Source organism: Rhineura floridana, chromosome 10 (genome assembly GCF_030035675.1).
Source record: "Rhineura floridana isolate rRhiFlo1 chromosome 10, rRhiFlo1.hap2, whole genome shotgun sequence".
NCBI lineage: Eukaryota > Metazoa > Chordata > Lepidosauria > Squamata > Rhineuridae > Rhineura > Rhineura floridana.
Genome location: NC_084489.1, coordinates 19,671,796 through 19,699,707, shown reverse-complemented (window position 1 = coordinate 19,699,707; position 27,912 = coordinate 19,671,796). Strand labels below are relative to the sequence as shown.

General features: G+C 41.9%; 1 protein-coding gene across 10 annotated transcripts in view; it reads right to left on the bottom strand.

Moving 5' to 3' along the window:
* ULK4 (unc-51 like kinase 4) overlaps positions 1-27,912 on the bottom strand; it is a 447,010-nt gene that overhangs the window by 383,935 nt on the left and 35,163 nt on the right. For all 10 annotated transcript variants that reach the window (XM_061587596.1, XM_061587594.1, XM_061587592.1 and 7 more), the window contains exon 14: positions 9,758-9,818. In XM_061587596.1, coding sequence (XP_061443580.1) covers positions 9,758-9,818 — 61 coding nt within the window. The remainder of the gene's footprint in view (positions 1-9,757; positions 9,819-27,912) is intronic.

Genomic DNA, 27,912 nt, shown 5'->3' with positions numbered 1-27,912 from the left:
AGGTAGCTCACCAAAGACTGAGTAAGCTTTGCAGTCATGGAATACAAAGAGAGATCCTCTTGTGGAACAGGAACTGGTGAAGAAGCAGGAAGCAGAGAGTCAGAATAAATAGCCAGTTCTCCCAATGGAGGGATGTACAAAGTGGAGTCCCCCAAATAATGGAATTGGGACCTGTGCTTTTTAACTTGTTCACAAATGATCTAAAGTTAGGGTGAGCAGTGAGGTGGCCAAGTTTGCTGATGATACTAAATTGTTTAGCGTTAAAACAAAAAGGGATTGCAAAGGGCTCCAAAAGGATGTTTCCAAACAAAGTGAATGGGTGGTAAAATGGAAAATGCAATTCAATGTAAACCAGTGTAAGGTTATACATATTGGAGCAAAAAAACTTAATTTCACATGTATGCTCATGGGGTCTGAACTGGTAGTAACTGACCAGGAACAAGACCTTGGGTGTTGTAGCAGACAGCTCGATGAAGATATTGACCCAGTGTGTGGCAGCTATGAAAAAGGCAAATTCTATGCTAGGAATCATTAGGAAATATATTAAAAATAAAACTGCCGATAATATAATGCCACTTTATAAATCTATGGTGTGGCTGCATTTGTGTTGAGCCTCCACTCCCGCACGAGGGCCAGGGAGGGGGAAGACATGAGTTTCAGGTTTCCCAGCTGTCAGTAGATGCGGAAGACCCAGGAGTTGTTGAGTCTCGGCAAGACCTTGGGAGGGGGAGTGAGGTTGAGTCTGGGCCAGTTCCCACGGATGGTGCTGTCTCCAAAGAGGAGAGTGCGCCGCCCCCAGACAGGTCGGATGAGCTGTTGGAAGGTATTTTGGAGAGCGCGTTGACTCCACCTTTACCAAGCGGCTCTCAGGATGCTTCAAGCACATCACCGCCCCATGACCTCAAGCCGGTTGCTAAGGAGACGGTTCTTTTGGATGAGCCATTGGAAGCACACACACCGTCACCCCGCTCTTGATGCCGCGAGAAGCGGATGGGACAGAGGCAGGACTTGTGAAGGAGTCAGAGATTGCGATCTTAAACTTTCCCTACTTAAGACTGTAGCTGTCTGGGTTGAGCTGCTGAGTCAACTTTCTTCGCATATTGCAGAGCATGGCTAGAGTGCAGTTAGGGAATTCTAGTGAGCTAGCTTGGAGGTTTCTATGAAGCGCACTACTTTTGATGTATCCATTACTTTAATAAAACAAGATTTAATTGCACCTGGGTCTCAGCCTCGTGAATCCTGCTCTGAACAGGACAATTTGGAATACTGTGTACAGTTCTGGTTGCCTTGCTTCAAAAAAGATATTGTAGAGCTGGAAAAGGTTCAGAAAAGGGCAATCAGAATAATCAAGGAGATTGTCCTGCCCAGAGTGCGAGGCACGAGACAGAGACAAGGATGAAAGTAATTCTTGTTTTATTAAGGTAATTGAAACATCAAAGGCAGCATGCCTCATTAACTCGACTAAACTAACTCACTGCAATCCCTAACTAAGCTCCTAAGCATACTCTGCAGCATATGAAGGAAGTTGACTCAGCACCCCAGTCAGGAGGGTGCAACCTTAAATATGAAAGGTCTTTGCCTGTAATCTCTCACTCCTTCGAAGAACCTCCCTGACCGGCGTGCTTCTCGCGATGTCTGGCGCAGGGTGAAAGAGGGCGCACCTCCGACAGCTCATCTGACAATACCGACTGGATAGGTGCAGGCTGGAGGTCAGGAGGCAGGGAAGCATTTGAAGTGTCGAGAGGGGGATCCAGGGGGGTTGGAACTGGCATGCATGCCAGAGATTCCCCCCAACGGTTCTGCTGACGCGTCTTCTTCAGCAGGACTGTCCGTGGGAACTGCCACAGTGTCAAGCACACTCCCTCCCCCAGTGTCCTTGAAAGTCTCAAATTCCTCTGGCTCTGCCCCTTGCTGCTCTAGCTGAGGGGGCTGAAGCTCCTCCAGCCCCCTTCCTTGATTCCCCTGAAATACCTGGGGCTCGACATCATCCCCCCCTCCAGGCATCACTTCCCTCCACCCCCGAGGTCTGGGCTTATTTGGATAAGCTTCATGGAAACCGCTCACCAAATCCGGGGCGTGCACGTCCTCTGCTGCTTCCCAAGAACATTCAGATGGATCATATCCCTTCCACTGTATTAGGTACTGGAGACGCCCCTGGCGCTTCCGCAAGTTTAAGATCTGTTCCACCTCATACTCCTCCTGTCCATTTACTGAGAGAGGGGGAGATGGCTCCACTTGTGCTCGATGGGGCTCGGAAGGATGCTCCAACTTCAGCAGAGAGTGATCAAACACAGGGTGTATTTTGAAAGTGGGGGGGAGCTTCAGACGGAAAGCCACCGGGTTGATTTGCGCTTCCACCTCAAAAGGTCCCACTCTCAGATCCTGCAACTTGTGACAGCGACCCAGCGTAGGCAGATAGCGTGTAGATAGCCACACCCGATCTCCCACTTGAATGGAGGGCCCTGCTTGGCGATGCTGGTCAGTGGCTCCGTTATAGTCCTCCTTGGCCCGATCCAACTGCTCCTTTAGTAGCTGTTGCATAGCTTGCAGTTCTTGTACAAACTCCACTGCCGCCGGGACAGATGGGTTGAGGCGGGGGGCTGCAAAGGCTCGAGGGTGGTACCCTAGGTTGGCGAAGAAAGGAGTCTGCTGCATGTGAGTGTGCACTGCATTACTGTAAGCGAACTCTGCGAAGGGCAAACAGGAGACCCAATTATCTTGCTGATAATTGATATAGCAGCATAAATATTGCTCTAGGATGGCATTCACCCTTTCCGTTTGCCCGTCTGTTTGGGGGTGATGAGCCGAAGACGGTCTCAGTTCACTCTGTAGTAGTTGCCCCATTGCACACCAGAACCGCACTGTAAATTGTGTCCCTCGATCTGAGACCAGACTGTCCGGCAGACCGTGCAACCTGTACATATGCTGCACATACAAACAGGCTATCTCTTGTGCATTGGGGAGCCCAGTACACGGAATGAAATGAGCCATTCTCGTGAAAGCACCCACCACTACCAGCACTGTGGTTTTCCCTTGCGAGGCAGGGAGGTCTGTGATAAAGTCCATTGTGACCAACCGCCAAGGGCTCTGCGGAGTGGGGAGGGGTTCTAGAAGCCCTGTCAGCTATCCTGGGGCATGTTTGGCCCATGTGTAGGTGGGGCAAGATCAAACATAGTGCTCCACTTCCTTCTTCATCCAGGGCCACCAAAACTCAGTGGTTACTGCTTGTAAAGTCTTAAAGACCCCGAAATGCCCTGAGGTGGGAAAGTCATGGCACTGACGCAGCACTCTGGCTCACATTTCTCCAGGGAGCACATAAATGGCATCCTTGTGATATAATACCCCCTCCTTCCAAGTAAAGTCTTCCTGACCCGAACCAGACTGCATGGCTAAGTCAGAGAGCTTCGCCTTGATAAAGGAGTCCTGCTCTTGAGCTGCACTTAAATCAGACACCCATGAATCCTGACATGCACCCACTACCACCCTCTCAGGGGGAATAATAAACTGCGGCAGCTTCGGGGTAGGATTCTCCAAATACTCTGGTTTGTGGGATAGAGCATCTGTCCTCTCATTCTGGGCTTGAGGAATATAATAGATTTTGAAATGGAAGTGTGCAAAAAACTGCGCCCAGCACACCTGTCTCTGATTGAGCTTACAGGCGGTGTGAAGGCTCTCCAAATTCCGATGGTCTGTGCACACCTCAATCTCATGCTGCGCCCCTCCAAATGATGTCATCAAGTTTCAAAGGCATTCCGGATGGCCAGCAATTCCTTTTCCAACATGTGTAATTTTGTTCAGAATCAGTCAATTTCCTTGAGAAGTAAGTGCAGGGTCTCAGACCTCCCCCTTTCTGCGCTGGTTGCAAAAGAACTCCACAGATGGCTACGTCCGACACATCTGTCTCAACCACGAAGGGACGTGCAGGGTCGGCATACTGCAAGATGGGCTCCAAAGCATACTGCAGTTTCAGGTCTTCAGAGGCTTGTTGTATGGCCTCTGTCCAACAGAAAAGTCCTGAGCCCTTCAGGCAATCCGTGAGAGGTGCTGTCTGATCAGAATAGTTAGCTATGAAGCGATGACAGTAATTTGGCAAATCCCAGGAAATCCTGTAGGTCCTTCTTGGTTTTGGGGAGGCTGCCACGTGAGAACACTGTGAACCTTCCCGTAGTCCATCTCCACCCCTGCTGGTGAAATGCGATAGCCCAAAAAGTCCAGCGTGGTCAGATCAAAACCACACTTTTCCAGCTTGGCGTAGAGGCAATGCTCCCGCAGCCTCTGCAATACAGCTCGCACATGTGCTTCGTGCTCTTCGGGGGACTCCAAATAAACCAGAATATCATCCAAATACACAATCATAAAGCGATCCACATAGTCTCTGAAGATGTCATTCATGAAATTTTGGAAGACTCCTGGTGCGCCAGACAATCCAAATGGCATGGCTAGATACTCATACTGTCCATAGCGTGTCTTAAACACAGTTTTCCACTCATCCCCCTCCTTCATCTGCACCAAGTTGTAAGCCCCCCTCAAGTCCAGCTTGGTGTAAACCTTGGCGGATCACAACCGCTCCAACATCTCCTTGATGAGTGGCGAGGGGTAACTGTTGGGGATGGTGATCTGATTTAATGCTCTGTAGTCATTACATGGCGTGATTCTCCACTTTTCTTCTTGACAAACAGCAGAGGCACCCCAGCTGGGGACTGAGAGGGACGGATAAAGCCTCTCTTTAGGTTGGTGTCCAAAAATTCCCTCAGCGCTGCCAACTCCGGTTCTGACAAGGAGTAGATCCGTCCAGCAGGAATACACGCCCCTGGCATCAAGTTGATGGTGCAGTCGTATGGCCTGTGGGGGGGCAGTTGATCTGCCTCCTTTTTGTCAAACACATCCTGAAACTCCTTAGTCTTCACGGGTAAGGATGCTTCCTCTTGAGGAAGCACTCCCACCGCCACCTCCGGCTCGTGCTCCTTCGATGGCTGACAGCATTGATGACAACACTTTGAGGTGAATACCACCACTGCCTCGTCCCAGAAAATAGTCGGGTTGTGTTGGACCAACCAAGGCATTCCCAACACCACCAGGAAACGAGGCAAGGACGTAAAACGACATTTCTTCCCAATGCCCTGGAATCTCCATCTCTAATTTCTCCGTCGCTCTGTTCACCTTCCCAGACTTTAAAGGGCGTCCATCTATGGTTTCAACTGCCAGAGGTTGTTCCAGTTCTTGGATCGAAATGCCATGCTCCCAAACGAAATCACTGTCCATGAAACTTGATGAGGCCCCACTGTCAATCATAGCCTTGGCTTGAAAAGTCTTTCCCGAGGACAAGGTAATTCAGATGGGCAGTAGCAGAACGCCTTGGGACAGAAGGGGTTGCAGCGGAGACCGAGTTGTCTCGCCTCCCAACTCTCCAGCCTCTATGAGAGCTGGGATTTGTAGTTTTCCAGCAGCTGTGGCTTCCCTGCCTTGGCGGGGCAGCCCCTTGCCAGGTGCCCATTTTTCCTGCAATATAGACAGAGTCCTTCCCTTCCGCGCTTCTCCCTCTCCTCCTCCAACAAAAGCGGTCTGGCCCCGCCAATTTGCATGGCCTCCTCCCCCGAGGCAATCAAAGTTCCCACGCTAGGCGAATAGCGCACGTGGGGGAGAGGCACTGGTGCCTGGGTACGGGAGGTTTCCGTTCTACGCTCCAACCGACATCCTCCAAGCCGACTGTCTATTTGCATACACAATTGGATCAAGCCCTTCGGGGTATTTGGCGGAGTGGAGAGTGCCAACTCGTCCAGTACTTCCAAACTAAGTCCATTCCTGTAAAAGTACATCAAGGCCGGGTCATTGTAATCCGTCTCTGGGATAAGACTCAGAATGCGTTGGTATACACCCCAATAGAACCCTTTCCTTGCTTCAAGGTTCCCAGTTGACGGGCAACCATCTCTTTCCGTTGGGGATCACGGAACATTTCAGACAAGGCACTCGTAAACTGTTTACTGTTTGTATACTGTTGCAAATCAGAGTCGTTTTTGATCAGGTACGGGGTGGCTCATTTGGCTGCCTCCCCTTCTAGGACACTAATGATGAAAGCCACCTTCACATCATCAGTCAGAAACTCGGCTTGACGTACACAAATATACAATTTGCACTGGGCTAGGAACATGGTGAACTGGTCGCTCTGGCCACCATAACGGGAAGGTAGCCCCACGGGAGACTTGACTGGAGCTGGCGCCACAGTTATCTGGGCGACCAAGGCACAGAGGTTTTGATTCTTGATTTGCAGATTCTGGGTGACTGCTCTGAGGTTCTGGATCTCGATGTACAAGGTCTCTACTGTGACTGGGATTCCCCCTTATGTGCCGCTGTTCGCCTCCATGTTCTCAGTCATGGGAACGTCGGTGAAGAGGGATGGTGGCTGAGTCGAACTGTTCTGCCCAGAGTGTGAGGCACGAGATGGAGACGAGAATGAAAGTAATTCTTGTTTTATTAAGGTAATTGAAACATCAAAGGCAGCACACCTCATTAACTTGACTAAACTAACTCACTGCAATCCCTAACTAAGCTCCTAAGCATACTCTGCAGCATATGAAGGAAGTTGACTCAGCACCCCAGTCAGGGGGGGCGCAACCTTAAATAGGAAAGGCCTTTGCCCGTAGTCTCTTACTCCTTCGAAGAACCTCCCTCTGGCCGGCGCGCTTCTCGAGACGTCTGGCACAGGGTGAAAGAGGGCGTGCCTCTGACGGCTCATCTGACAATACCGACTGGATAGGTGCAGGCTGGAGGTCAGGAGGCGGGGAAGCATTTGAAGTGTCAAGAGGGGGATCCAGGAGGGTTGGAATTGGTGCACGCGCCAGAGATTCCCCCCAACGGTTCTGTTGATGCGTCTTCTTCAGCAGGAGGACTGTCCGTGGGCACTGGCACAGTGTCAAGCACACTCCCTCCCCCAGTGTCTTCGAAAGTCTCAAATTCCTCTGGCTCTGCCCCTTGCTACTCTAGCTGAGGCGGCTGAATCTCCTCCAGCCCCCTTCCTTGATTCCCCTGAAAGACCTGGGGCTCGACAGAGATGGAGCGACTCTCCTGTGAGGAAAGGTTGCAGCATTCAAGGCTTTTTAGTTTAGAGAAAAAGCGAGTAAGAAGTGACATGACAGAAGTATATAAAATTATGCATGCCATGGAGAAAGTGGATAGAGAAAAGCTTTTCTCCCTCTCTCATAGCAGAAGAACTCATGGACATCTGATAAAGCTGAATGTTGGAAGAGTCAGGACAGAAAAAAGAAAGGACTTCTTCACACAGCACATAAACTATGGAATTTGCTCCCACAAGAGGTCGTGATGGCCACCAACTTAAGAGGACTTTAAAAGAAAATTAGACAAATTCATGGAGTAAAAAGTTATCAATGGCTATCAGCCATAATAGCTATGCCTCCATAGGGGTGGCAGTATGGTATGCTTCCAAATACCAGTTGCTGGAAATTGCAGGAGGGGAGAGTGCTCTCACACTCATGTTTCCCATGGGCAACTGGTTGGCCACTGAAAGAACACGATGCTGGACTAGAGGGGCCATTGTCCGATCCAGCAGGCTCTTCTTATGTTAAAGGAATTAAAGTGCTCAAATGTCTGCTTTAACAAATATTTTTTCACCTAACTTATGCACTAGAAAAAAGCTTATTGCGACATATCTTGTAACAAGGTATCATATTATTCCAGCCTTGCCTTTGGGCAGGAAGCAAAGGCCTTAATTACCACAAGGCCCCCAAAACTTTCACTCAAATTCACTTAACAGAAAATCTTGACAATGCTTCTAAATAGTACTTAAGGAAGTGCTCCTTATGAACAAATTTAGCAATCTGATAGTGCTCTATCTTTTGATTTTATCAGTAGCAGCTTCATTTTAAAAGCACCCTGCAATAACTCCTGGAGCAGCATCACTGATTTCTAGAACTTAGTGACTGTCAATAAGCACTTACCCTAACAATGGGTTTTAAACTATGCAATGCAATTTGTGACTAAGTTATTCTTATGGTTTTAGCTAGGGGTGTGAGTGTGTGTGTACACAGGACACACCATTGTGTGACGAGATCACCAGACCTATAATTGTTGGAAGTCCAGGGAATTATGTCCCAGTGGAAAACTCTGTGTGTGTGTGCGCACACAAACTCATTTTATAGAAAGAAGGCAGAAGAGTGGACCATGATGCCCAGAGGGTTAAGCTAGGTACCAGACACAGAAAGAGCCATAAGGTGGTTACAGGATGGCTTGGTGTACAACTAGAAGTAGTGAGAAGCACAATTTCTAAGGGCCTCAGCCCAGAATAATTCACTTGCATCTGGGAGAAGAGGAAATAGCTAGATCTGAAGAGAATATTGCTGGGGAAACTGTCTTTTTTATTCTTACTATATGGTTTGTTACGAGTGCTCGGCTAACCCCCACTTTGGTTCATTTGGAGTCGAAGGGGCAGAAAGGCCCTGGAGTATTCTGGACTACATTTCCCACCCCACACTCCCTGTTTTCTGGCTTGTTGTGCATTCCTGCAATACTGTGGGCAACTAAAAGGCAATTCATGGGCAACTAAAATAACCAAGGGAAACTGAATGGCTGTCCTCAAGCTCAGCAGAACGATCCCGTTGTTCAGGCGGTGATGGCAATCTGAGCTCCAACACGGGTAAGTATGCTCTCAAGGAACGAAACGCAGGACTGCAGGCCACAGAACAGGCAGAGAGTCTGGGTCTTGGCACAAGCCTTGAGGCAAACAGATTCCTTCCTGCTTTTGGCCAGAGCTCCTTCACACCACTTCAGCTGTATTCCACTGCCCACTCCTGGACCTAGGATAGGTAATCTCTGATCCCTATCATTCCTTATAGCAATACTGTCCTTTGATTTCTTTAGTTTAAAGTTATGAATGGGTTAGGATATTAATGATTAATGCTGCCACACACCCAGTAATTTTGCAATGCTATTCTTATCTTTTCTCTCAATAAAAGCAAGTTTTGCTTTAGTCTGGTTTGGACCTGCATTTTTGGGGTTATACACGCTATTTAGGCACCCTTCAGGACAAAGCAGGTGTGTTTAATGAGACACATGGGTGGTAGATTCACACACACTCAGGCCCCGCAGACACATGTTGTAACCGGTCTGACCTAGGACAGGCCCAGAGGAACAAGGAAATGAACTGTTAATAAGCTTGATAATGGAAAAGCAAAAACTATAAAAGCCATATTGGGAAACAAGACATTATGAAAGCTACACTGAGGCATTTACTAGGAGTAAGTACCAATGAACACAGTGAGATGTGCTTTGAAGTACATATGCATAGGATAGAGATATAAGTGACTTAGGCAATTCTAAGTACAGTTACTAGAAATAAGCCCAACAAATCTCAGTGGGTCTTACTTCTAACATACAGAATTGCAATGCTAATTTGATGAATCCAATGTAAAAACCAATTCCTGCTAACCTATATTGAACTCGACTATTACTCTGTTCCTATTACATTGTCCCTTGCAAGACTACAAATACAGCATGCTAAACATGGTCTGCAACAACACAAACCGTCATAATCTCAAAACTGCTCAACATAAATTCAAATGGCAGCTGCTGCCCCTTCCTGCTTGGGCATGCATCTTATCTATTAACATTTGTGAGAGTTAGAAGTAAATCAAATAGACACAAGAAAATAAATAGTATTAAATGGATCCCAAGACATTTTTGGTATCAAAGAATAATCTTGTATATTAAAATGCAAGTTGCATAAAATGACTTCAGCACACTGTACCTGAATGTGCTGGTATAGGCACATTTTTCATATCAAATCTCATAGGTGCTTGCTTCACTATCTGAGAAGAAAAAAAGAATGGGTTAACGAGGCAATTCTGGGCATATGAGAGACGGGTAAAATCTATGCCTATGCTCAAAGATAGTACTTTCTATTTTATTTATTTTTTAAAATATTTTATATACCAGTCTCTCGCAAAACAACAGTGGTGTATAGCAACATAAAACATTTAAAAGCAATTCAAAACCATAATAAATGAATGAACTGTATTTCAAGTATAAATCCACAAACTTATCGACTAGCAGGAAGTCACTGAGCAAGATAACAAAGCAAGCAGATTAATTTCCAAATCACTTCCTCTAAAGTGAGAAACTCCCTAGTGTAGCCAATCTCAGTGGGAACTTTGAATGAAAGCATGCAAAGAGAAATTGAGTTCAATGTCTCAAAATGTTTTTTTAATGCAACGAAGACTTTGTGCAAGTTCTTTACTTTTTATTTGACTTCAGAAGATCACAAACAAAACATTTGCCAACTTTTAAGCACATTCATAGATTGTGACTATAGGAATATTCTCTGTCACATACAACAATCTTGCCATTATGTTCATATTTAACAATAAAACCCAGCCCAACCAATACATTCATGTTTTCCAAGTTTTCCAATCTATTTTAATCTTTTCAACCATTTCAGAGAAATTAGCCTTAAATAATTTCATTGTTTTCTGCACAATATATTTTCCCAAATATCTAATGGGCTGTGTAGCCCAAGAAACATTACAGTCCTCTTTCATGTGGTTTTTTATCTTATCACACAATTAGAGATGTGAAGGCCTGGAAAACAAACTGGAAAAAACTTTTTTCCCTTTTTTCCTGAAAAATGGGTGTGTGTGAAATATTTTCCACTTTTTTCCGGACCTTTGCAGCTCTATGCATAATCCATAAACTGCAATTCTGAAACATTAATCTTGTTTACTAAACATTTCATACTTCACAATTCTTTTAATGAGCATTAGCTAGAATGAGTACAATATATTCAGCATGTAACACTATTTTAGTTCAGTTGTAAAGCACCTTTATGACTTCACTTTATTTGTTTTCTCTTGCCATTATTGAAAATGGCTGAAACAAACATGGCAAATAAGATTAGAGAGTGAGAAGCCTTCTCTAGTTCTTCACTTAAGACTAATAATGCTAGATATTTGTCCAAAAATACAGCAACTGACAGAATAAAAAGCTTTTATATTAAGAATGTTTCCTATATCAAATTGCCTTTCCATGCTATCAAATGTTTTTTCCACATCAAGAAATGCAAATGTTACTAGCTCCTTTCTAATCTCACATTTATTGAACAAATTAATAATTCTTGTACTGTCAGATATTGTATACCCACTGATGAAGCCAGTTTGATCTATATATTTATATATAATCTTACATCATAATTTCACATAGATCTTATAATAATGGTTCATTAATAATACAGGGTAGGGCTTGCCAAACTTTTTGGACCAATAGGAACATTTTGCATTCTGAGAGAGGGCTAAGTGTATCTCATGGTGGGCATGGTATAAAAAAACATAGCTGAGAGGCGAGCATGACATAATACAAAATTAGAGATAGTCATTGCTGGTTCTGTGTCTCTGCCTCCTCCCCCAACAATCTCATGCTTACTGTGGGAAGTGAGCTATGTCCTGCTTGTTCAGATTTTGGAGATACAGCTGTGAAAGGCACAAGGCCTTTGTTTTCCCCAATGCCAATCCTAAGCCAAAGCCTAGGCTCCCATCCTGTATGCACTTTGAAGGGTCACTGCACATTTGGGTTCATAACTTTCTTTCTAGGAGAATTAGAGACTTACTTTTTTGGGGGGAAAGAAGGCTCACAGTCCGTTGCCCTTGTCTGGAGGCACCAACACAGCCCTCTGGGGGCAACATGGTGCCAGGCTGGTAGCCCCCAATACAAGACAATTTAACATTCTATAGGAAAAGGATCCTTATATTTTAAAAAATATTTAAACTTTATTCAGTGTTAAAAGTAATTACAACAAAAACAACCTACGATGAGGTATGTAAACACTTCAGTCTGATAGACACAACACACAAAAACTATGGGAAAATTCCATCAACAGTAAGGTGAGGCAATACCTAGGAAGAGTACAAAGACAAACATATTTCATTGATTCTTCCAAATTTTACTGAGAGTAACAAGACATCATATGCCTACCCATATAGGATATGAAGGATTATCAAACTGCACCTAAATCCTCAGGAACTGCTTCCCCCTGATTAATTTAAATAAATGAGTTAACTTTTCCATTGTAAGTATATGCAGAGCCTTTTTAGACCACACATCCATAGTGTAATATGAAGCATTATTTCATCCCTGAGCTATTGTTAACCTGGCTGCTACCATTAAAAAAAAAACTAAGTCTGAATATTAGCATTTTCATTACAAAACATAGATAATAATATGGGGTCTCATACTGATCTTCATATAATAGAGCTAATTTTCACCAGCATTTAGTTCCAAAATATGGATACCACCATATTCCCAAAATGTAAGTTCCTTTATCCAGGCATCCATGCCAACAATGTGGTGACCCCAAGCCTGTTATATGTGTTTGGCTTGCTCTGGTATCGAACCACCTATGGATTATTTTTACAGAATTCTCCCTTATATAAGCAAATACTGAGAAGGGCCAGTAGACCATATCTTGATCTATAATGCAGGGTCAAGTTTCTCCCCCAGGTCCCACTCCGACACCGCCTTTAAGTAATCAAAAGAAAGAAAATATTTCTCAATAATTTAATGAAGAAACCAATGCATCAGGGGCGCCGGAAACCTGTACTGATCTACAAATTTGTCAAAATGCAAACACAATTTGGGTTGGTCTTTCACAATCCAATCCACTTCCTGTGTAGCATGGAAGAATTTGGTAATATGTGCCTCTGAGCATGTGGTGAGTGGTGGCAACACCTGCAATCAGCACAAAAAATAGAAAGAAGACATGTGCTGCGCTGATCTTGTTTTAGCAGGGAGGAAGCAACATTATTAAGACAGTTGATATAGTTCAGATGGTCACTTTGAATATGTCTGATTTCCTTTGCAATTTTAGTGAAGTTTCCTATAGGAAATCATTTTCTTTTTTTCTATTTCTGTGAATATGTGAAATACAGCAACACTTTGCAAAAGTTACACTAAAAAAACTCCAAACATAACTGTGGAATAAGGGCACTGACTTCTGCAGAACAGTCTCCAGTGGACCTCAGGAGTGTCTCGATTTGCACAAGATAAAACAGTGGGAGGTGAAATATATTCCAGAAAAATGCTAGGTGTGCTCTATGTTTTTAATTGACCGTGCCCAACTTGCCTTAAATGAAGTGGTTTAAACATAGCAGGCTGAAAACATGCATCCTCTTTTTTCCAACAGCTACAGTCATTGCTGAAGTAGCAACATACTGGAATCAGTCTGATTTTACATCAAACCGCAGTTTCAGATTCCACTGTTAATGCACCCAAAATAGAAATAGAACATAACCTCCAATTTGAAACACAAAAAACGCTCTCTTCACTATCATATGACACTGACCAATAAAAAGGCTTTGAAGTTAATAAAAATAAATTTGACATAGATTTCTAGGATGAATAATGAGGGAAATAAACTTTTCTAGTTTAGATTCTCTGTAGAAACATTAGTAACACAGGAAAGCAAAGTAAAAAGAACACCAAGAAACATACAAAAATATAATTCTCTATCTTTGGAGATGGCAGGTGTTGCCACCACTCACCATATGCTCAGAGGCACATGTTACCAAATTCTTCCAAGCTACACAGGAAGCGGATTGGACTGTGAAAGACCAACCCAAATGGTGTTTGCATTTTGACCCAATTTGTAGGGCAGTCCAATATCTCAGAGAGGAGTTCAGGTCTGCTCTCCTGGTGCATTCACTATATAGCTGCCCAATGTCCCTATTTTTTAAAGTTTGATAGAAATAGCTGTGGGCTATAGGTATGTTCTTAAACCGCAAGGTTTTTTGACTATTAGTGAATACATCTCTGTTTTGGATAAATGGTTCTCTGATAACACATACACAGATATTCAAACAAGATATGAAACATTTTTCAAAATCTTGTTAACCATAGTTAAGACTTACACTGGCATCCATCTTTATGTTTAAGGCTAACTTGGGTTTATTGTTTAGGTGGAGGATGGAGGAAGTCTAGTTGAAAATGGGCTGGGTGGTGTTAGTGCACAGTCCCACAGACCACACCTGATCCCTCAAAACTTAAGCCCTATCTGCACTATATATTTAAAGCAGAGTTAAGGGTGCAGAGATCCCCTATTTCCCTCACAGAGATAAATTCCAAGAGTGATTTAACAATCAGTCCCTCTTCCCAGGGAACTCTGGGAATTGTAGCTCTGTGAGGGGAATAGAGCTCTCAGCAATTCTTGGCACCCTTAATAAACAACACTTCGCAAAATTATTTGGGGAAAGCCAAGACTGTTTAAAGAGGTATACTACTGCTTTAAATGTATGGTGCATATGATGCCACAGTAAAGAGATGAGTTACATCTCTGGAAGGCAGCATGGAGATCTTAGGAAGAAGAGTGAGTCACAACGGTATGCTTCATTCCTACATTATTTATTTATTCCATTTGTATACCGCCCCATACCCAAAGCTCTCTGGGTGGTTTACAACAATTAAAAACATTAAAAACAAATATACAAATTTAAAACACATTTTTTAAAAAGCAATTTAAAAACACAAGCTAAAATGCCTGGGAGAAGAGGAAAGTCTTGACCTGGCACTGCTGAAAAGATAATAGTGTTGGAGCCAGGTGCACCTCTTCAGTACAATAATTCCATAATTTGGGGGCCACCACTGAGAAGGCCTTTTCCCTTGTTGACAGACTCCCAGCTTCCCTCGGAGTAGGCACCTGCAGGAGGACCTTGGATGTTGAGCGTAGTGTATGGGTGGGTTCATGTCGGGAGAGGCGTTCCATCAGGCATTGTGCTCCTAAGCCGTGTAAGGCTTTGTAGGTTAAAACCAGCACCTTGAATCCAGCTCAGAAACATACAGGCAGCCAATGCAAGTGGGCCAGAATCGGTTTTATACACTCCAATCCACTTCCTCTGTAGCGTGGAAAAATTTGGTAACATGCCTCTGAGCCTATGGTGAGTGGTGGCAACACCTGCAATCAGCCCAAATAAGAGAAACAAGACATATGCTGTGCTGACTGTGAAGGACCAACCCAAATTGTGATTGCATTTTCTGACAAATTTGTAGGGCAGAAAATGTCTCAGTGAGAAAGTCAGGTCTTCCGCTTCCCTGGTGCATTCACTATAGCCGCCCAATTTCCCTACTTTTTAAAGTTTGATAGAAATATCTGTTGGCTATAGGTGCATTCTTAAACCGCAAGGTTTTTTGCCTATTAGTGAATTTTTCTGCTTTTCAATCCGCGAGGTAAGAAATGGGATCCTATGCAAGTTTGCTGAGAATTGATTGATCATTTGCATGCTTATTGAGTTCGGTGGGATTTACTCCCCTGCAATCATGCATAGAATAGCTGAAACTGACCATGGGGAGGGAGGCCTGGAATGCGCAGAGGAGGAGGAAGGGTGGATGAGAGGAAGAAGAGAGGAAGAAGGAAGAGGAGAGGGGAAGGAGGGGAAAGGCAAGTTTGATCATTTGTATACTTACTGAGTTCAATGGGATTTACTCCCATGCAATCATGCTTAGGATAGGTAAACTGACCATGGGGGAGGAGGAGAGGGAGGGGGAGCATGAAGGGGAGGGAGAGGAGCAGGAGGAAGATGATTGGAAGGAGATGAGGGAGGAAATTGGAAGTAGATGGGGGAGGGTATTGGAGGGAGGAAGAGGGGAGAGCAGGTTTGATCATTTGCATGACTTTTGAGTTCAGTGGGATTTACTCCTGCGCAATCATGCTCAGAATAGGTGAAACTGACCTGGGGGAGCAGTAGGGAGGGGAGGAGCCCAACTATCATTCTTTTTCAGGGATTCCCCCAACTTTTTTTTCCACAGCAGACACATGTAGCCTCCAACCCAAATTTAAACCAAAGCTGTCCCTGGCCACATCCACACCAGACCTTTATTTTACTTTAGACAGTAATGGTGTTCTCCCAAAGAATCCCGGTGAGTGCAGTTAGTGAAGGATGCTAGGAGGTGTCCTGTTCCCTCACAGAGCTTCAATCAGAGCGGCTGACTGTTCAACCACTCTGGCCACTGGAGCTCTGTCAGGGGAACAGGAGTCTCTTCTCAGCACCCTTCACAAGCCATGACTGTCTAAGGTGAAATAAAGGTTTGGATGGATGTGGCCCCCTGATTAGCCAAGCCAAGCAGCTGTGAGTCTGGCTTTTAGAACACTGACAGTTGGTTATTACTGAGCATGCTTGGCATTATCATTCAGTTCAATGCTAAATTTCTTATTTAATTAAAAATCAGCCAGACATTTTTTAAACTTTTAAACTGCAGAAGATGACGGTCAGAGTATGGGCAATGTCAGTAATAGGATTACAGGTACTCTGTGAACACAACTGATTTTTAATTAATTTCAACAAATTATGAGAACTCTGACAGAAAAAAGTCCCAAAGGTCTGGTTTTTCTCTCTCTCTTTTTACACTTTGAACTCTCGATTCTCTCTTACTGTTTTGTGTATCACCATGAAAATGTAGAGGATTGTTAAGCAAGCTTTTTCGAGTTCAGGACTATACGTTTTAAGGTTTTGTGGGAAGCATCAGAATGGCATGGAGGTATTTCTAATTTAACATTGCGGAAAGGGAAAAATCCATGCTGACTAAAATATACAGCCACTCTTGTGGCTGTGTAAATCATTGAGGGATAATTATACTGAAATAGCCTACTCAAATTTTGTGGGACCCACACCCTTAAATAGTATAAACTCTTCAGACAAATCTTAATGCCACTAAGCCTTCTTGCAAAGAGTACATCATGAGGACTAACTTTCCAAAACATTGATTCTGATTTATTATAATTAATCCAAAATCCTCTTAGTATCCCAAAGTAATTAATATTTTTGATCAAAACTTGCAGGGACAGCCTAGACTCAGACAAAAAACAAACCATCATGTCATCCACAAAGAGGCTCAGTAGCTGAGGTATTCTTCCACAGTCATATACCCTAATATTCTGATTATCCCTCAAACAGATAGCTAAAAGCTCCACCAAAAGAATAAATAAGATGGGATAAAAGACATCCTTGTCAAGTGCCTCGAAATATATAAAAAGGAGCTGGATCCATATTATTCACTCACACTACTGTCCTAGTTGGACAATATAATTTGGACAGTATAGATTCTATCTTTTCCCTGACCTGATACTTCTTTACTAGGGACTTCAGATAAGGCTGCTCAAGACAATCAAAGGTCTTGTATGCATCAGAAGTAAATAAGGTCAGTGGCTTATTATTTATCTTGGCATGTCTAATTATATTCAAAAGCTGACATATAGAAATCTGCCTATATGGAACAAATCCCACCTGGTCTGGATAGATATAGGAGACAATGTACCTGTTAAGCCATGCTGAAAAGAAAGCTGAAAAATCTTCTGGTCCTGGTAGAGGAGGGAGATAGGGTGATAAGGTTCTAGAAGCTCCAAATCTTTCCCCAGTTTCAGAATTACCACAACACGCATCCCCATCAGGACTCAGGAATAGAGCCCTTCTGGTAGCCCACTGAGTAAGGGAAGTGGTGTGGTAATGAAGTCTCTTTGAGGCATGTATACAAATCCCTGAGTATTCCATCCAGACCAGGGGCTTCTGAGGTTTCAGTTTCGATATCACCTCTGCTACTTCTTCCAAAGCAACCCTTGCATTTAATAATCTCCTAAATTTCTCTGAGAAGGGGTGGACGTTCGCGGTAGCTAAGAAAACCTCTATTTCTTCTTGGCCGGGTTCTACCAAAGAGTACAAGGGAGAATAAAACCTAGCAAACGTGGCTGTGATTCCCGCAGGGTCCACCACCCTAGTACTATCTTGTAACCAAAGTGAAAACACAAAACCTTTTGCTTGTTTTCTTTTAACCACATTAGCCATCATTCAAGAACTTTTGTTTCCAGGTTCATATTATTTTTGTTGCAATATACCAAGTATTCTCAATTTCCAAGACTTCTAGTTCCCTTCACTTAGTCTCTGGAACTCTGTAGACCCTAGGAGAACCACCCAGTCAATTCCTCAATCTCTACCTTTAATTCATTCCTTGGGGGCAAACCTCCATTTCAGTTTAATCAACTCACTTGTGGCCACCCCCTTGAGGACCCCCTTAACGAATGCCTCCACTGTATCCCATACCACTTTACGAGAAGGTCCACTATTTCATTAGTGAGAAAATATTGTTGCACCTCCTCCCTCAGAGTTTGTCTAAAACCAGAGTGAGAGACAATCATGCGATTAAAAGTCCATATTGGAGACAAATTCAGAGGTCCTAGAATTCTGAAATCAATTAAAACCAATGCATGATTTGAAATTTTCCTTTAGCCCAAGTTTGCACCTACTTCTCATAGGGTTTCATCTATGAAAATGTAGTCTATTCTAGAGAGTGGCCCATGGAGTGGGGAACTATATGTAAAACCAGGAATAAAAGGATGCCATTCCCGCCATGTCTCCTTCAAATGATAAAACTGAGTTGTGTTAGTAAATTTAACTTGTTTACACTTTGTAATCTGAGGCCCCTATCCCCGACGATGCAGCCCCTCCTTATGACACATGTTGAGATCACCTGCAATAATAAGTTCACCTTCTTTAAAAGAATCTAACTGTAATATTCTGGTCAGAGAATGCTGCTGCCTTTGATTCAGTCCATATACAGGGGCAAAGGTTAATCCTAAAACAATAAGGCTCAAAACAGTAAGGGAAATGTGTAAGCAATAGACGGGTATAGGGGAGAGTCATCCTGACCGCCGCAAAACTGTACACCACCCAAATTGGTAGTTCCACTAGGTACAAGAACTGTGGAAACTGCTAAAGGAGAGAAGCCTTTACAACCACTTGGCCCATTTCAGCAACAAACAACTCCCCAACACCCACAGAAAGCAAAGGGGATGTGAGGAAGAGAAAAAATGGCAATTAAACTATTTTTTTTAACATAGAACACCACACAGGAAAAAAAGAGAAGAGAAACTGTAAGGAAGGAAGGAAAAATACAACACAGGGCATTTCATCCAGCAGGAATAAAAGACCCAACCTATTCTGAACAAGGCGGGAAAAGGTCTGTTGACAGAAACAAATCTTCCCCCAGGAAGAAGAGCTGTCAATCTTCCAAGACCCTGCTTGACTGGTCCAGAAGGAGGAGTCATCCTTAACAACGAATGTACTCCATCTCATTCAGGCGAACAGCAACTATAAAGTTATTTTATCTTAGTTGTAAAATCTGTTATTTTTCCCTCCTGTTCAATATATATAATAAATATTTGATTTAGATGTCTTCATCAACTTATATGCTAACAGTCCACCCACTTTGTTACACACCTCGAAGTATCTTTATTTAATAAACAGTATTGCCTTCTTTTTCTTGTATTTTTTAGGTATCTTCCTCTCAATTGCTAGTTCTTTTAGAGTTTTCTCATCTAAAGGATCTTTGTTTTTCCTCCAGTTTTGCAGTCTTATTCCTATTTTTAGTATAACAAGCAATCTTATTAATAAAAAGTCTTCTAACATATGCTTTAGCAACATCCCATACCACTGGTCATGCTCTTTAGTGATTAGCATTAAATTCAAAATATTCTTCTATTACTTTTTCATAGATTAATTTTTTGCTTTTAAAAAATACAAAAAATAACACCCCATATGCCTTAAGGTTTATTTTCTCTGCAGTGTTTATTATTATCCAATTCATGTATGTATAATCCCAAGACTTCTGATTGACCTATTTCAGTTTCTTGTGTTTTCAAAATTAAAGTATGGGAGTTTTTAAAAAATCCTTGAATAACTTCTATGCAGAATAGAACTGAAAGTAAAATTTCTCTCATTATGATGAAAACATCTTCACATAACCTGAAGCTGTAACATTTCAAGGGAATATACAACTTTTTCAGGGCAAGAATGTGCAATTCTTCCCTGCTTATTTTTCCTAATATATTTACCAAAGATTCCTTTAACCGTTATAAATGCTTGCTGTTGTCTTTTTTACTCCCTTTTAATGCACACTTTCCGAAAATGAGAGCCAGTATGGTGTAGTGGTTAAGGTGTTGGACTACAACCTGGGAGACCAGGGTTCGAATCCCCACATAGCCATGAAGCTCACTGGGTGACCTTGGGCCAGTCACTGCCCCTCAGCCTCAGAGAAAGGCAATGGTAAACCGTCTCTGAATACCGCTTACCATGAAAACCCTATTCATAGCGTTGCCATAAGTTGGAATTGACTTGAAGGCAGTCCATTTCCATTTCCAAGTATTTCAAAGCGTTTTGTTGCCTTCAAATAGCTTTCTTTTGCACATAATGTATAAAAATGACTTTAAACAATATACATGCTTGTCTTTAATCTGTGCCTCATACAAAATTCATATCTCTTGGATCCGTTTTCAGAATTTGTGCAGGAGGTCCGTTCTGCACAACATAGGAAATGGACCTTTAGTGTGGCGGCACCTACCGTGTGGAACTCCCTACTCTTAAATATTAGACAAGCGCCATCTCTGTTATCTTTTCGGCACTTACTGAAAACCCTCCTCTTTCAACAAGCCTTTTAAGGAGAGACCTTATCCCAGTCTGCTTCTGTGTTGGAATTGCTTTTTAATGTTTTTAAACCTTTTTAAAAAAACAATATGTTTAACCTTTTTTAAAAAACGTCTTCAAAGATTTTTTAAAAAGTTTTTAAAGTTGTTTTGTTTTAATGTATTTTAAAGTGGTTTTTATGCTGGTGGGAGGAAGGGCAGGATATAAATCAAATAATAATTAATAATTAATATATAATCTCAGTATTTTTCTCTTTTGTATTAATATTTGCTTCTGCTGGCACACATATTACCAATATCTTATTTTATTCCTCACTAGCTAGCAATAAAGTCTGTCTTCCATTTAATGTTCAAATTCATCAAATCTTTTCCCTAAATTTCCTAACCTAGAGTCAATGTCATTTTTCACTTCCTCAATCGTTTCACTCACCTTTAATTCGATGATTTAAAATTATCATCAAATATTTTGAATTCACAAGGCTTTCTTTCAGCTCATCTACAGCTGGTTTTGTAGTTTTTATTATGACACGTTTTTCTCTTTTACTACTTTGTATCCATGTCAATAAGACTGTTTCCAAGGAGCATGCTAACACTAACACGTTCCCCACCAATAGAAAATATCCATAAAATTTCCCCATATCAAAACACTGCTTCATAATCATCAACAAAGAGAATAATCGGTACTATTAATTGAAATACAACATTTAAAACCTAGGGCACGATGAGACATATCTGCCTTCAATATAATATTCAATGAACAAAGTGCTTAATAGCTGCATGATTTCCACAATGTGCAAAATAATGCAGTAAACCTTTCTGCATTATGGCCTCAGCCTAGCAAAAGCCAAGGTAGTACAAAAGGAGAAGCATGTTCCTATCAGCCTATCCCACCTATCAGCATACAATCAGGCACTATGTGTTTTCTTGGAACAACAGCATTTCAAATTGCATCCAGTCCCTTCACAAAACTTAGTTTCACCTTCGTCAAGTTCCAATGGAGGCATAAGTGTCACTTTGTGCAATGAGAATCAGCCTAGCCATTTTCCAAGAGTCAGTATCTCTCTTGAACCTCTTTCTTTCTTTTTGTTGCTGCGCTTCTCAAACTGCCAGATGTTCTATGTTCACTTAAACAATGTCCCTCCAAATGCCACCAAACCCCTTCAACAGTCTGATCACACACACACATAATTGTGAGGAACAAAACAGGTTTTAATTTTACTAGCAAAATGTTTCGGCAGCAGTTATAGAGCTTTGAGAAAGGAATGCTTCATTTGCAGAACCTAAGTGATGTTTGTACTGTCCCTCCAGGTTAAGGCCATGTGGTGCCAATGTGTCAAGGGAGTATATCCAGAAGTTCTCTCTCTTTGTCGATGCTATTGGATCTGTTGGCATGTCTATAGCTCTTACAGGTAAACTGAACAGGCTGCAGCCCTCGGTGCTAAAATGTTTTGCAACTGGTTGCTCCACTTTTTTTAATCAAGATTGCCAATTTGTGGTTTCTGACATGTGTGCATAGGTCAGTTTTAGTTTTTTCTATGTGTTGGATATGACATCCTGTTTTTTTGTATTGAGTGACATAAATTATATTGCAAGACCTGCAAGTGATGTTCTGTTTGATGTAATATGTTCTGCCCATCCTAGTGCTTTTGAAAGTTGCTGTCTCCATGAAGTACACACAGGTGATACAATGTTTGTAGTGACAAGGATGAGGTCCAGGATTACTGATAGGCGGCTTAAGCATGGCTCTCACTAATAGTTTGCATAATTTAGGATGCTGGCAAAATGCTACAACAGGAGGCTTGTTGATGGCTCCAGCAAGACAGTCAGAGTGCCAGCAATGGGTAGCTCTCCCTCATTGCTAAGTGATAACTTGGAGATGCTAGATGGAAATCTACCACAAATGTGATGCACTGTTCTTTGCTTTTTGAAACCTCATTATGATGGATGAGGTTTTCTCTGGACAGAATGGAAGCTCAATGGATGCTGCAATCCATTACATGTGGAGGATATCCTCTCAGAAGAGCTCTTTATGTTCACTAATCCTTCTTTGATATTTCTCTTCAAGTCGCTTCCAACTTATGGCGGGCCTATGAATAAGGTATATGAATAGAGTATACACACACACAAATTCTGTAGCTTATAACTCCTTAGAATACATTTGATTTGATTTGATTTGATTTGATTTTAATATTTCTACCCCGCCTTTCGGCCAAAAGGCCCTCAATGAGGCTTACAAAAGAGCACCAATATAAAGATACATCAATAAAACATCAATAATACATCAATAAAACATCCGTAATACATCAATAAAACAATAAAAACAACACCATTTGCAAAAATTAAATAGTTAGCCTTCATTAGATATTGATAGTGGAAATCATACAAATAGCACATGCCGGCCTTAAATTAAATTATTATGGGGTTTCTCATTAGCACACATGAGTACATGATTTGTCTGTTTCACGTGTAAGAAGAACAATGAGTTCCTTACTATTCCTTTCATGAATATTTTTTCACCTCTCATAATATGCACTGAACCCCTTTTGAACATTACATTGAACCCCATTTCATTGAGTTTCGACACAGCCATAATGTTCCATTCAATATCAGGAACAAACAGCACATCAGTCATAATGGTATTGAAAACTGCTAATTTCACTGTACCCCTACTTTTGATCTGTTTCTTAGATCCATCAGCCATTATTACATGATCCTCTACGTCACAAAATGTATGAAACATAGATTTATCTTTGATTATACTATTTGTTGCCCCACTGTCAATTGCCCATAAATCTTTACAGTCATTTCCCTGCTCATTGTTAATACATTGCTTATTCTTACTAGCATAGATCACCTGTACACATGGTTTTCTTCCTCTTTCTCTTCTTCTTGCTTCACAATTCCTTTGAAGATGTTGCCTGGAACCACAAAAATAACATGCCTTTTGTCCATACAGTCTCTCTTGTGCAGCTTTGTTGTTCTGCTTTTCCACGTTGTGTTTAGACTCAGTCTTTTCCTGCTTTGCCATTTCCTGCCTCCTTTGAAATTCTTGTAAAAGTTTGCCTTCTATATAATCCATATTGAGATTTGCATCGTCCATTGCTTCCAAAGAGCTCACCAGACTATCATAACTTGAATCTAGTGAAGCTAATGTGATATACACTTTTTGCGTTTGAGAATATTCAATTTCACGTTCTGACAACTCAGTTAACAGTCTGTTTATTTCCAACAAATGCTCTGACATGGTTATATCTCCAGATAAGCGCATCTGATACAATCTTCTGGCAAGACATATTTTAGAACTGGCAGTCTTTTTCACATGAATATTTCTTCCCAGGTTTCCTTTGCTGTTGTTGCATCACGCACGTGCAGTAATTGAGAATCATCAATAGCAAGAACAATTAACGCCTTTGCCCTCTCATCCAGCCTTCTCCAATCTGCTGGAATAGGCACCCCGGCGGGTGGGTCTTCTGCGATAGCTTTCCACAGGTCTTCTTTCACTAGAAAAGCCTGCATTCTCTGTTTCCAAGTGCCATAATTTTTCCCTGTCAGCCTTTCCAAGGGAATCCCGGCCGATAATGTAACAGACATACTTTCACTTTTCACAGTTCACCGCCTTTGTAATTAGAGCTTCTCACCTCTGTCCTTCAGTCAGGTTTTTTTTTTCCCACGGCTCTCTCACAGCTTTCAGCTCAGCTTTCGGTTTCTCCGTCTCTCTGCTGTTTTACTCGCTGGTCTGCAGTTCTGGCTTTTCTCTGCCTCTTTTCTGCAATCCTCAGCGCCAGGTAACCATCAGCACCAGGTAACCATCCTCTGCTACCACTTGTTGGATGTTGGATCTGGCGCAAGCAGATGCCCAGGATGCAGAACAGTATAGTGACAGGCTAGATGCCAGTTGAAGGAATGAGCCGGACAAGCAATAAGTTTTAAGAGTTACTTTACTGACAACATATCACAAGCTCTCTCTGTACAAACTCCTCGACCCCCACACCGACTGGCCAGATCTGCTTATAGATAAGGCCAGCTGGTTGCCTTGGATACTTGTCCTTGAGATCTGCACGGACTCTGTGCTTCTTGGCCTTGTAACTCTGCTGTGGAAAAATACATTCAGGCACTCTTTCTTTGCCAACACCAGGGTGGTGGAAGCGGCGGCTCCCAGGGTGATGGAGGCGGCGGCTTCTCACCGGGACTCATGGTGAGAGAAGGTCGAGGAGTCAGGCGGTGGGAACATTCCAAAGCCCGCATGAGCTCCAGCCCAGCTGAGCACGCTCCTCACACTGAGAAGTTCTTCGTTCGACAGTGGCTACGTGCCCATATCTTCAACTCTATAAGCGGGGGAATCCGGCGCTGGCTGCGCAGGACAGCCTTGGCCGGCAGGACTCGAAGAGGGGACGGGTTGGGGCTCGCTGGTTCCTACCGCCTCGCCACCACCTGGGCTTCTGGCCCCTACTTTAGTCCTCACAGTGCTCAGTGTCTCCATGGAGGCTTATGAAGGCTTATGAGGCATATTTGAGGCTTATGAAGACTGTAAAGGTCAGCCATAAGATATATATCTAATAGAGAGAAGAGGGGGTGGAGAACAGGATCCAAAGAGCTACTTTATGTTTGCCCAGTATCACTTTTGACTTTGGTTTGACCCCTATGCCACATAATCTGATTCTGGAACTTCACTCCATTTAAAAACAGTTTGCCATGTAACTTAGGGAGCTGTTGTTTGAGAGACACAACTCTAATGCTTCTCTGGCTGTACAAAACGAGTTCTTTAGATCCTGGCCATACTTTTTTTTTTTTTTTTCAATAATTTTTATTCAAATTTTCATAAAACATACAAGACAAAATCATAAAACATTCAAAGACAAAAAACAAAATCAAAAATAGTTAAACAAAAAGAAAAAAAGAAAAAAAAACAAAAAACAAAAATAAAAAATAAAGAGTAAAATATTGACTTCCCATTTGTCAAAGATCAAATCAGTTATAAGTCTATAATATATAGCAATCCTGTCTCTTAAGTCATATTATAAAATCACTTTCCTCCAGTAGTTATCTTACTTAATCATCAAATCTCATAAACATTACTTTATTCTTTCCACAAAAAGTCAAAGAGAGATTTCAATTCTTTAAGAAATATATCTATCAATTTTTTTTTCCAGATAAGCATATCGATTAATCCATCTCATTACTAATTATGATAATCTTATTGTCATAACCATAGTCAAAATAAACATTTCAATTAATCCATCACATCAGAATCTGTTAGGTTCAGTAATTTCAGTAGCCATTGTTCTATTATCTCTATTAGTTCCATTTTCCATCTTCCATCTTCAGTAGTCTTGTTAAGTCCAGTAATTTCAATATCCAATCTTCCATTATCAGTATTCCATAATAATCTTGCTGTCAAAGCCATAGTCATATAGTAAGAGTCTGATGGGAATTACCTCTATCCCAAATATTTTCTTGCCATCCATTCTGAATAGGTTGCTGAAATACTGCTGTAAAATCATATCTCTGTTCTTTTTTTCAAAATACACTGGGTCATCTCTTAAAAGTTTTTCCATTGTCACATGGCTGCAGTTAATTCCATAGATTTTCTCTATATTGGGCTCCATCACATCATTCCAGTCCAAAAGATAATCCATGCCATTGATAACTTTATCTCTAGAATCTTCATTAATTTCTTCAGAGATAACATTGAGTTCCAAACAATAGATTTTATTTCTAAAGTCCATAGACTCCAAATCTTGTTCCTGTTCCACGTTTGTTCCAATCTCCGGGATCTCCTCTCTCACAGGGACCCCTATTCCAGTCTCCAGGGTCTCCTCTCTCACAGGGACCCCTGTTCCAATCTCCGGGGTCTCCTCTCTCACAGGGACCCCTTCCAGGGTCACCTCTCTCACAGGGACCCTTATATCTTTAATCTCCTGCTTCATTTTACTCAATTCAATTTTCGTTATCTCAATCTCATCCATTATTTTCTGAAACATAGTTATTTCCAGATTCTCAGCCACTTTCTTAATTGCCATTTTAAAAGAAAAATATAGGGAAACCACTTCTTATTTCAGCAACAATTGGGTTAATACTCCAGACTTGGTGACATCACAGTATAAACAGAGCAGACAGCCTTATCTCTCCAATAGTTAAGTAAACAAAATGCAGTTCCCAGGATCGAAACAATTAATGGCAATCGTCAAGAAACAGATTCGTCAAAATAAAATAGACCAAAAAGAGAGTAGTCTCAAAACAGTATAATATTTTTCAAAATAAAAATCTGGAATAGAAATCCCTCTTCTGTGTGTATCTTTAGAATGCAAATCCAGGACAGCTTTTTGCAACAAAAACAGAGATAAGCTATTAATTAGTGCGTAGCAGAGAGAAGTTACGGCTCCCCAGTGAGATGTCAAAAACCGATCAATCTGGCAAATCTCTTTTAAACAGCAACAATTTAAGTCAAGTAAAAGAAAAATATAGAAAGAAGGGTGCTTGCCTGTTAGTGCGTTCTCTCTTAGAAGATAAGGTGAACGTTCGCTTTATCAGATAGAGCTTGCTGTTGAAAATCCGTCCCACCTTCGTCGGCTGGACCTCGTCCCATAAATTAATGAGATCTGGTCGTCCCAACAAAAATAGGCTTTGAGGTTAATCTCTTCGTTTCTCCCTACCCGGGAGAAGTTTAATCAGTCAAAAAAAAAGAAAAAACTGACTGATATATCTGAATAAGCTTCTTTTGAGGCAGGAGCCCGTCTCAAAAGCAGGCACAGGCTAAGTCACCCTTCCCGGAAGTCCAGATCCTGGCCATACTTAACATTATGACTGCCAATGATTTCAACAAGGACAAAACATTTAAACCCAAGATGTCTTCAGGTCACCTGCCCATCTATCACCAAGCAACATTCCACACTGTCTTGGCAACCAGTAGAATACAGACTGCCATGGATTATCTTCACTTCCCTTTATCACTTCCATGATAGTATTTGTATGTGGTAGAGTCTAGAAATGAGTCTCAGGATTCAAGTCTGAGTTCAAGTCCCTTCTTAGCCATAAAACTCAGTGTATGATCTCAAGCAAATCACACACTCTCATCCTAATCTACCTTTTGGAGGTGTTGCGAAGATAACATACAATAACTCTCACAAGTACGAAAGTGTGGGATGATAACAAAGCAAGACAACAACCAACGAACTAAACCCTTTAAACTGATTATATCGAGTACAACATCATAGTTTGCAAACTCTTGGAATGCACACAAAGAGAAACACAAAAAAAGTATAGTAAGTCTAGATGCTTTTGTTAACGTGACGTGCTATCAGGTACAAAAATTGTCGTTCTGATTAGCATAAGATTTTCATATAAAACCACAGGAACCAGGGAGGGCCATTACATGGAAATAAAAGGGTTGAAGATTTCTCCATGCAGTGCAAGAAATAACAAAAAAGCACTATAAGTTCCTGAACATATTATTT